Below are 10,972 nucleotides of genomic sequence, written 5' to 3'. Positions count from 1 at the left end.
CTCACTGGCTCTCATTTGCTTGGACCCATTTCTACACAAAACTTGGCTCAAATGTACATGACAATGAAAAATCATATCCCTAATATTTCATCCCCTTTACCTTGTAGACTGTGTCTAACTGTTTTGTTTCAGCTTAAAATTAATTTTGGAAATTTATTAAATTAGAGAGAATTCTTCATCAGTGCCTTTTCTTTAGCCCTTTTGTCATGGGTACGTTTATATCGTGACTAAAGGCTTTAATCGCGTTCAAATAAATATACAAATTAATATATATATATATATATATATATATATATATATATATATATATATATATATATATATATATATATATATATATATATATATATGTATGTATGTATGTATTTAAATTCAAGAAAAACGGAGAGGGAATGGATGATATTGGAATTGGCTTGACTATCCTAGTCATATGGGAACAACAAATTAGTATCCTATACAAATTTTAAAAAATAAGTACAAAAATATAAAAATCTAAACTTTGAGATTGGATTAGTATTATGCAGTCCAAACTCAAAGAAAGCGGCAAAAAGCAATGGGCAGCTTCGGAAATCTGTTTTCAGTGATTGTCTTTCTCTTTTTCCACAAATTCAAATCACGTTCACTGAAGATTTTTGACGTTCCAAGTCAGAAATGAAGAAGCGAAGATGGATTGGAGTTATGTTGCAACTTATATTCAAACACACACCAAAGTCTTGAAAAATAGCCTGCATGTCAAAGTCTGCATTTTCTCACCTCCATTTTTCATCTTTCACTCTGCTCTACCTAACACCGTGTGCTCGTAATATTTGTTGTTAGATATTATCAGAATGATTTTATTTTTTATCATATGATAAATCTTACACACTTATATTATGAGTGCTAGAAAACATAATTTTGTGCTCATTTAAAGTTTACATATGAAAAAACTTTTTTGAAAATGTAATTTTAATCCTAGTAGATTAATAGGTCTGGATTTTTTAAAGAACTAAAGCATACAGTTGTACAAATATTTACATAAATATTACAGGTGACATTTTCTAAATTATTTAGGAAACTATAGATCTTGGTTCTTTAAAAAACCAAAGCATATACCATTATAGGCTTAAGTTATTTTAGAATCAAACTTATAATTATACAAAAATTTTAAAAGTGTCGTCGCCTTTTGAAAGACTTTGTTTTTCTTGAAATCGAAGCATATTAAGTGATTTCATCAACCTTTTTGTAGTAATGTATTCTTTATACAGAAGTTGTACAGACCTAGAAATTGACATTTTAAAAGTGACAGTTTAAAATTAGTGAGATTCGGCTATTTTAATATTAAAAGATTTTAATATAAATAGTTTTGTTATGAACGAGTTTCATCATTTTAAAACACACTATCTCTAGAAACCATTTTTCTAGAGTTCTTTGACTTCTCTCTAAGAGTTCTCATTCTCTGTTCCTTAGATTGAAGAACCAAGACTATAGGAGTGATTCTTATGGCGAGCTCTTCAACTTAGACCGATTAGTTTCTCCGTTTGAGTAAGTTTAGTTTCAATCCCTTTTCTTTGGTATTTTTTATAGGTTTAATTGATTCGGAGGTCCCTATTTGTGCAGTTTTGCGTCAATCAGGTCCATGTATTTTGAAATAACTCAATTTGGTCCCTATTCATGAAAAATTGAAGCAATACAATCCCTGCCGTTAAATTGTGGATGACGTCAAAATTGTTGCCAGGTGACTAGGTGAGGTGGCATTTGAAAAGCACATAACACATATTTTTGTAACCTTTTACAATTCCTAGCACCGCCACACTCAAACCGCACTACCACCAAGCCGCCGTCGCAAAGCCACCCCAACCTGCACACAGAATCGTAGAAACAAAACCCTAGCTGCTGCGACTACCACACTCATCACCATCAACACGCAAGCTTCTTCATCCAGCAACCATGGCAGCCCAAAGCGCCATCACGGCCATCCTCGCAGGCAACCGTCCTCTCTAACGCATCATCAATGCCCAAGCCGCCATCGTAGAACCAGCATCTCGCACCTTCATCTTCTCCAGCAAAGCCACCACAGCGCCGCCGCATCACTCCGCCACCACGACCCAAAATCGCGTAAGCTTCGAGCCTCACTCACGTAGACCATCATCGCGAGGTTGCCATCAACACCTCGTCATCCTCCAAGCTCGCATCAGACCACCACCATGAGCAGTGCCGCTTCTTCATTCACGCGCAACCATGGCCATCTTCCATTGACGCTTCGTGCCGCCATCCTCACCACCTGCACTCAGAAAAACTAGAGGACCAACAACCATCACACACAGAGACCCAATTCGAAGAAACCCTTCGAACTTTGAATCGCCATCCGCAAGAGGCCACTACCACGAGCTTCTGCCTCGCACCTGCAAAGATAGGAAAACCTAAGAAGACAACCAAACAACAGAGAGACTCAGCAACCACCCCCCAGGAATCACGCCGCCATGAAGAAGAAACCTCAATCGTGCAACCAAACTTGCAACCAGCCAAGCATCGTGAGTGACTACCTTATCTCCATCAGCGAAATTCCTTCTCTCGCGCAAAGACTTCCTGACGGCGCAAGTTCTTTTTTCCCAATCTGGCAAACCCTAATTTTGGGTGGGGAAGGGGATGACACGTGCCACGTACTTTTCAAATGAAATGCCACCTCAGCTAGCCACCAGGCAACAATTTTGACGCCACCCACATAATTTAACAGTAGGGACTCTATTGCTTCAATTTTTCATAAATAGGGACCAAATTGAGCTACTTCAAAATACAGGGACTTAATTGACGCAAAACTGCACAAATAGGGACCTCCGACATAAGGGGCCCAAACGTTTATGTGTATTTAAAAAAATTAATTTTGGCGGAGGCTATAAGCGTCCGACATAGGGTCTGGACGTCTATAAAGACATCAGACGTTCGACATGGGGTCCGGACGTCTAAAGCAATGGAACATGGCAACTTTTCACCTACCTGCTAGATCATTAGACGTCCGACATAGGGGCCCAGACATCTATAGAGAGATAACACGTCCGGCATAGGGACCCGAACGTCTATAGAGACATCAGACGTCCGGCATAGGGGCCCGGGCGTCCACACTACGAAATAAAATGACTTTTGGTATTTCTTTGCCACCATTAGACGTCCGGGTCTTCCTAGTCCGACGTCTAAGAGCTGTAAAAAATTATTTTCTACTACATTTTGGCATGGGAGGAGCTGACATTTTTGTCAATATAGACGTCTGGGACCACCCGTATCAAACGTCTATAACATTAACTTATTTATAGAAGTGTCACCAATCATTTTTTTTCGTGAAATATGTGTGGGTTCGACGTCTAATAGGTGACGTTAGATCATTTATCAAATGCAAATTAGATAATGTTTTAAAAAAATTACCAACACGACATTAAGGTTAATTTAAGAAAAATAACCAAATTAGATGCTATTTTAAAAAATGAAATGACTAAATTAAATTTAAAAAAATAATAAAAACAAATTAAATCAATCGAACAAATTGAGAATAAGTACGATGACTAAATGTATAATTAAGTATTAATATATTAACAGTAAATAAATGAAATTGATAATGAAAACATATTTGTATTTAAAATTAATTAATAATACAAATATAAATATATATTTGAATTTATTTTAGCTTCACAAAAAGAAAACTTGTGTATATATAACTTTAGTATGCATTGGCATCTATACTTATTTAATTTTTACTTTTATATATATATATATATATATATATATATATTAAAATACATATCTATTAACATATTTTTTGATAAAATTATAATATAAAAGATGAGTAAATTTAAAAAAAATGTAAATTGTAAAATCAATATCCATGAAAGGAATGAGTGCGTTGTTTAAGTCCTGTTTACTCGAATGAATTTGAGCAAGAGTAATTGATGGATTGGAGAGGATTTGAAGGTAAATTTTTTGTTATTTATTTGAGTGGATTTTGGAGACAAGTGAGAGTGAATTTGGAAGTAATGTTTATGAGAATTAATGTAGAATTTGATTCATGTGACAGATTAAAAGAATTTACTTCCAAATTCACTTTCACTTACCTCCAAAATCAATTCAAATAAACAACAATTTTTTTTCTTTAAATCATCTTAAATTCATTCAATCATTCTTTCTAATTCTAGTCAAATCTATTCAGGTGAACAAGAGCTTAAAGAAAAAAAATGCAAGTGCCCTTTAACTAGAAAAATTGTGCCGAAAATTTCCTAAAAAATATTAAATAATTAACACTAAGTAAAATTTAATTTAAAGAAGTAAATGAAAGATTGCAAATAATTTAACTAATATAACCGTAAGAAATTGAAGAAAGAAAAGGATTAACCTTTATGGAGAGTTGAAAGACCTATCTATCCAATAACGCTGAACCAAGAGAGGTTGTGATGATTCTCAACACTGAGCTCTCTCAGAACCAATAACGCTTAGCCAATCAGCAACCCTTTCTTTCTCTTTTTCTTTTTTCTTTTTCCATCAAAATCCAATTTATCTCTCGTCTCCCTCTTCACCCACTATCCCTCGATCCTCATCTCACCATTCTTTAATCAAGCTTCGATCTTGATCTTCTTTTTCCATACCCAATCTTTCGTACTCCAGCCCCTATATTCACCTCCCTCTAAAAGTCCACAAAAACGCAGAAATCTACATGGGTTGCACCATGAGGGAAAAACACATCAGGGCTAATCGGAGACCGCGATCGGCGAAACCGGACACGGATTCTTGCGACAAGGATGCCATATCCAAATCCATAGCCGAGTCTGGTCTCAAGCCCTTCAGATACCATACGGCTTCCAATGATTCTTCCCCAAGCCTAAATTCAAACCCTAATGTGGAGGAAACCGGGTGGGGTTACTGTACAGAGGAGCAATTGGAAGAGATTCTGTTGAAAAACTTGGAGTTTATTTACAATGAAGCTGTCTCGAAGCTTGTTGCGTTGGGTTACGATGAGGATGTTGCTGTTAAGGCCATGCTTCGAAATGGGCATTGTTATGGTGGCATGGATGCGCTGACAAATATTTTGCACAATTCCTTGGCGTATTTAAATAGTAATAGTGATGGTGGTGGTGGGAAGATGGATGAGACTGAGCCTGTGTTCTCTAATTTGAGGCAGTTAGAGGAGTACTCTGTGGCCGCTTTGGTGTGTTTGGTTCAACAGGTGAGGCCACATTTGAGCAAAGGTGATGCCATGTGGTGTTTGCTCATGAATGATCTTCATGTTGGGAGGGCTAGTGCAATGGATATTCCTGTGCCAGGCACTGGGAACCCTGCTCCGGCTTCAGGTGAGAGTTGTGGCAATTCGGTTGGTGTTATGGGGCCGGCTTTTTGTAGGTTTCACGGAGGGTGGGGATTTGGAAATGGGGGAGGCTTGGAGTTTCCTGTAAATGGGGTATTCTCTTGCGGGACAGAGATGAATTTGCAGCTACAAAGAGACATTGAGTTTCCGAAGAGGTTTAATCTGTCTCCTTCAATGAAGGCCTTATTGAAAAGAAATGTTGCAATGTTTGCTGCTGGTTTTAGGGCAAACTCCAAGCAGTTACAGACGCAGGCAAAGACCATTTCTGGGCGGAGTACTGCACATAGTTTGGATTCTTTTGCTGCGATCGGGACAGGAGACCCGGCTGATCAATCTAGAGGAGATTCACAGAATGTCGATAACCAAGATGCTGTGAATTCGGTGCTGAGTAAATTTCGTGATTTGAATCTTGATGAGAATTTGGAGCTTGTGGCGGAAGATCAGAAGGATGAGGTCATAGTCACTTTATTTCATCAGATTAAGGATCTTGAGAAGCAGGTCAATGAGCGAAAAGACTGGGCTCATCAGAAGGCAATGCAGGCAGCTAGAAAGCTAAGTAGTGATCTAACTGAGCTCAAGATGTTGCGGATGGAAAGAGAGGAGACTCAGAAATTGAAGAAAGGGAAACCGGCCCTTGAGGACACAACCATGAAGAGGCTCTCAGAGATGGAGAATGCATTGAGAAAGGCCAGTGGTCAACTGGACCTTGCGAATGCAGCTGTGAGGAGACTAGAAACTGAGAATGCAGAAATGAAAGCAGAGATGGAGGCTTCTAAATTAAGTGCATCAGAGTCAGTGACAGCTTGCTTAGAAGTTGCTAAAAGGGAGAAAAAATGTTTAAAAAAACTTCTAGCTTGGGAAAAACAGAAAGCTAAGCTGCAGCAAGAGATTTCTGGTGAAAAACAGAAGATATCGGAGACACAAGAAATGTTGGTTCAGATTAGACAGTGTCAACAGGAGGCTGAGGTTTGCTTTTTATACCCCATTATTATGTTTAACAGCGCCACACACTGTCCACCAAAAAGAAAAAAAATATGGTTTTGAGCTTTTACCTATGTTTGCATTAATTGGATTTGCGTTGCATCTTTGTCAATAAAAATAACGTACTTCAACCACAAAGTGTAGCCCAATCTTGCAAATTGATCTACATATATGGCTTGAAGTGGAAACCCCAATTGGAACTACCAGTGTTTTAAATCATGGATGGTGGCAGATTGTGGTCAGCCCTAAAATGGTCTTAGTGGGATAACTACTATTTTTTAATTTTTATGTAGTTTTAATAATGTATACTGCATGATTTAAATTCTCAAAAATGATAAAAATAAATCAATTCATGACATTTATAATTAAAATAAAAAGTCAAAGGTGGTGTTATATGCAAAACATATCAGTAACATATCAATAAAAAAGTTGAATACGAGTTTCTTAGGTTGGAATCACCAATCATGATCTTCTACATCCAAGACTTTTTTCTTTGTCATTTTCACTACCATTACAGTTGTAGATTTCATAGGAATTGAAATCCTAAAATCTAGTCCCCTAAAACCCTAATGTTTTTGTGCGGAAGGATTTGTTGGAATCTGCTCATAGCATCACTACAGCCACTATTTGGTCTGCTAAACTGATATACTAAACTGCCCGCAATTGCAGCCCCTGTAGAAGACAGGGACTGCTCTGTACTGCTACGTTGCTCGAGTGGTGTTATCTGAAAATCTGGAAAGCATCGTGTGGCCTGGGACAAGCAGACCCCAAACAGGGATCAGTCTCTGTCAAGGGGTTGGAGTCACCTCATGGTCTTTCTGAAAAGGAAAAAAAGTTTCAAACTTAAAACATCAATATGACCTAGACTAGTGTGACACAGTTTGCTATTGTCACATTGGAATTGATTGTTTCTGCGTCAAGAATTTTAGTAATTTTTAACCCGAGCAATTGAATGCATATCTAACATTGAAGACTTTAAAAATTTATATTTCAGGGCAGTTGTTAATAATTGTGACTTGAAACGGATGAAATGTATTTTTTTCTTTCTTTTTCTTCATATTATTGCATGTGCTGTGTATGCTTTGAAGGATGGAGATTTATGAAAGCTGTGATCAGGTTGGATGCATAATTGACATTTATGTCAGGATAGAGTACATGGCAAGAACTTGATTTCTATGGACAATTTAAATTGTCCACATCTACTACATTCGTCCATACTTTGTTAATATGTATATATGCACTGTTATGGGATTGCGTGCTGTTAAAATACAACACACCACAGCCATTTAATAATACAAACCTAATGTCTGGAAAATAATGACAGCTCAGGATATTATTGACAAAGCAAAAGTTATCAATGGCATATTATAACAGCTCTGTGGCAGTTAAGAAGCCTCTGACTGTTATGAAAATCTAGTTATGTCACAATTTGCTATTGTAACCTTGGGTTGCAGTCTCTGTCCTAGAAAAGTGCAGCAGCTATTCTGCATGAGGACAAAATCCCTTCTTCACATCCTGTTATTCTCTGCGTTATTAAACTTGTTTTATGTGCATTCTTTTCTGTTTTTTCCAGAATTGCTCAAGGTTTTTAATTATATTCAAAATCTTTAAACTCCCCCTTCTTGGGACAAAGCCATCAAACCTGGCTTGTCTTTTGTTTCTGCCCACGGACCACAGTTTTCTGGCATCATTTCTGGTCATTCCAAAGATGTGTCATTTTCAGGCAACCCACGGATATCTAGTGTTGTTTCCAGTCAATACTGTTATTGCATCATAATACAGCTCTCTGGTCTGTTATTTTTTATTATGATGCTGTGTTCTTTCTTTACTCCTCACGGCCATGGCATCATCCACTCAATTATAACTTCATAGCTTTTGTGTTATTGACTTGTTAATCATACTTTTGATTGAGGATGGTGTGTATTTCATAAGTTTAAAGAACTCTGAATTAGGTCCTCCAAAGTTATGTGGCCAATTAGTACTTTACAAAATTTGATCATCAAATTAGTCTCACTTTTCCAAATATTTTGTCATCAAAGTAGTCTCTCAAAGATAATTGTCATTGTGATCATTTTAGTCCTTTGATAAGGATTAGATTGGTAAAATTTTAGATCTTTTCTCTCAAATGTATAATCTGTCACCAAATTTGACCATGAAAGATTTTTTTTTCATAACTATAGTCTTTTATGGGAACCAATATCTTGAGATTTTAGATCTCTGAAAGACTAATGCGATGAATTAAATATCTGATGGGTAAACTTTGTAATCGAAAATTTTGAAGGACTAGTGGGTTTTGTCTGTTGACTATTAATGTTGTTGTATTTTGTCCTATTTGGTATAGCAGCCATCTAACTAGTTTGCTTTTTGGGATTGGTTACACTCGGAATTTGATAAAATGCAATTGACAAACCTGAAAAATTCAAAATATCTGGTCTTCAGGCATATATTTTGGACCTGTTATGCAAAGTGAGTGGATCTTCAAAATGCATATGTCCTGATGGAGAATGGGATTTAACTTCATCCCAGCATATAAAATGCCTCTGATATTTTAGGAAGCAGGATAATGTAGCTTAAAGATAAACTAACTTCATTCATTTTAGTTGTTTTTACTATTGATTTCATAGAGCCCAATGGTGATGATTTGTGATTGTAGCCAATCGCATTTATTGAGATGAGTCTTGGGTGTGTTTATTCCGTCATGTCATGTAGAAGTTTACACTTTAGATGCTTGATAATATATCTCTTACATATGTTAAAGGTATTGTAGTATTAACACATAACTATTTTGATTTGAGTTAATATCTAGTGAGGCTTTAACATATTTACGTTTGTAGCCCCTTTCCTGGCTATTGGCACCATACGATGATCTTCCAAACTAATCCAAATAAAAGAAACCACTCCTTTGTCATATTATGAGATGTATCTCTTTGCTGTTTATTATCATATGCTTCCTTGATCTCATCAGATTAAAATTAATTATGAGTTAAATAGGACAATAGGACAATGTTTGCTTCTAGTCCATAACAAAATCATCTCTCATTTATTAAAATGTGACAAATGTGATCCATATAACGAGAAATTATTAACTAAAGTGGAAAGTGAGGCCACGAACTACACCTGTCATATTTCTCATAAATAAGAAACTATAAGGAGGTAATGTTTTTTAGGAACAAAAAACAAACGTTTCTTTATTTACAGTGATTAACAGTATGTAGATTATTTGGTTCCAGCTATCAGCCTAGGCGTACTGTGAATTTGTTTCCTTCAATCCTTGATGATCCTTAAATTATATTCTCTAAGTGCATAATCTAGTTATTGATGATTATTACACCTGGATCTGTTGATTTTTACCGGTTGTTTTGCTCTCCTCACCACTAAATCATTATTCCGTGAAAAGTGAAATCTCCGTGATAATACTGATATTGCTGAAGCACTTATTTTGTGTTATAAATTGTTACAGGTGAAGTGGAAGGAGGAGTTGAAGGCTAAAGAGGAAGCCTTAGCAGTAGTTGAAGAGGAACGGCGCTCTAAGGAAGCAGCTGAATCTAATAATAAGAGGAGGATTGAGGCTTTGCGTCTGAAGATAGAGATAGATTTCCAGCGTCACAAGGATGATCTACTAAGATTGGAACAGGAACTTTCGCGCCTTAAAGCCTCTGCTCAGTCTGCTGAGTTGCATCACCAATCAAGCACTTCACCCACAAGCGACTCTGAGGGCACAAAGCCCCAAAGAGAGACCATTGCTAGGCTGCTTCAACAATTAGATAACCTGGACGATTTTTCAGATAAAGAAGTGAATAGCAACAGAGAATGCATTATATGTATGAAAGATGAAGTCTCCATTGTTTTCTTGCCATGTGCACACCAAGTTATGTGTGCTAGTTGCGGTGATGAGTATGGAAGAAAAGGTAAGGCTGCTTGTCCCTGCTGCAGGGTTCAAATTCAACAGAGAATCCGTGTATTTGGGGCAAGTTCCTAGCTCCATTAAAACTTATGTTACAATGGGACTTGGGCAGGTATACCCTATGAATTTTTACATAATTTTTGTGCACTAGATTGGTGGGGCTACTTCTCCCGCTAAACCTCACAATATAAATAAAAAAAAAAAAACTAAGTCCTGGCATTACAGTAAATGTCTCTTGGAATGTCTGAAATATATTTGCTTCCTACGGTTGGCTTGAAAATTAAAAAAGAAAAAAAGTGATATTGTGTTATTGTTTTATTCTGAGAACTTTCCCTCGTGCAAATCTTTTCATTTGATCCCTATCTCCTTTTCTAAGTATGGTTTATATTATCTTGATCTGTTTCCAGAAAACAAAGGCTTTGCTTCTTCTTCTTTTTTTCTTTCATTCCCCGGGAATGAGGGATTTTACTCATTTATGGAGTTTTGTTTTGTGTTAGCTGATTTATAATACACGCCTTTTTTATTATATCACTCCATGATTTGTTGACATACTTATTGCACTGTAAGATAATGATTTGAAAATCACAACTTGCCAAACGCTGTAACTGATGTGATAATAAATTAAAATAAAGCATTCAATGTATGTAAAAAAACTAATTACAATAAGATGTCGTAGTAATATTTTTATTTGGGAAATATATGTTTTTGATTGCTTTTGGTTTTAAAAATTGATTAATTAGTCATCAATTTTGTTTTTTAAAAAT

General features: G+C 36.4%; 1 protein-coding gene across 1 annotated transcript; it reads left to right on the top strand.

Annotated features, from left to right (window-relative positions):
• Positions 1 to 4,402: 4,402 nt before the first annotated feature.
• Positions 4,403 to 10,526, top strand: LOC124836342 (RING/U-box superfamily protein). The gene is made up of 2 exons (XM_047311492.2): positions 4,403 to 6,289; positions 9,765 to 10,526. Exons 1-2 carry the CDS (start codon positions 4,676 to 4,678, stop codon positions 10,281 to 10,283), a joined length of 2,133 nt encoding a protein of 710 aa, XP_047167448.1. The 5' UTR covers positions 4,403 to 4,675; the 3' UTR covers positions 10,284 to 10,526.
• Positions 10,527 to 10,972: the final 446 nt, after the last annotated feature.

The sequence above is a fragment of the Vigna umbellata genome, chromosome 1 (assembly GCF_029865625.1).
Source record: "Vigna umbellata cultivar VRB3 chromosome 1, Vumbellata_1.0, whole genome shotgun sequence".
Classification (NCBI taxonomy): domain Eukaryota; kingdom Viridiplantae; phylum Streptophyta; class Magnoliopsida; order Fabales; family Fabaceae; genus Vigna; species Vigna umbellata.
This window is presented reverse-complemented; position numbering and strand designations above follow the sequence as displayed.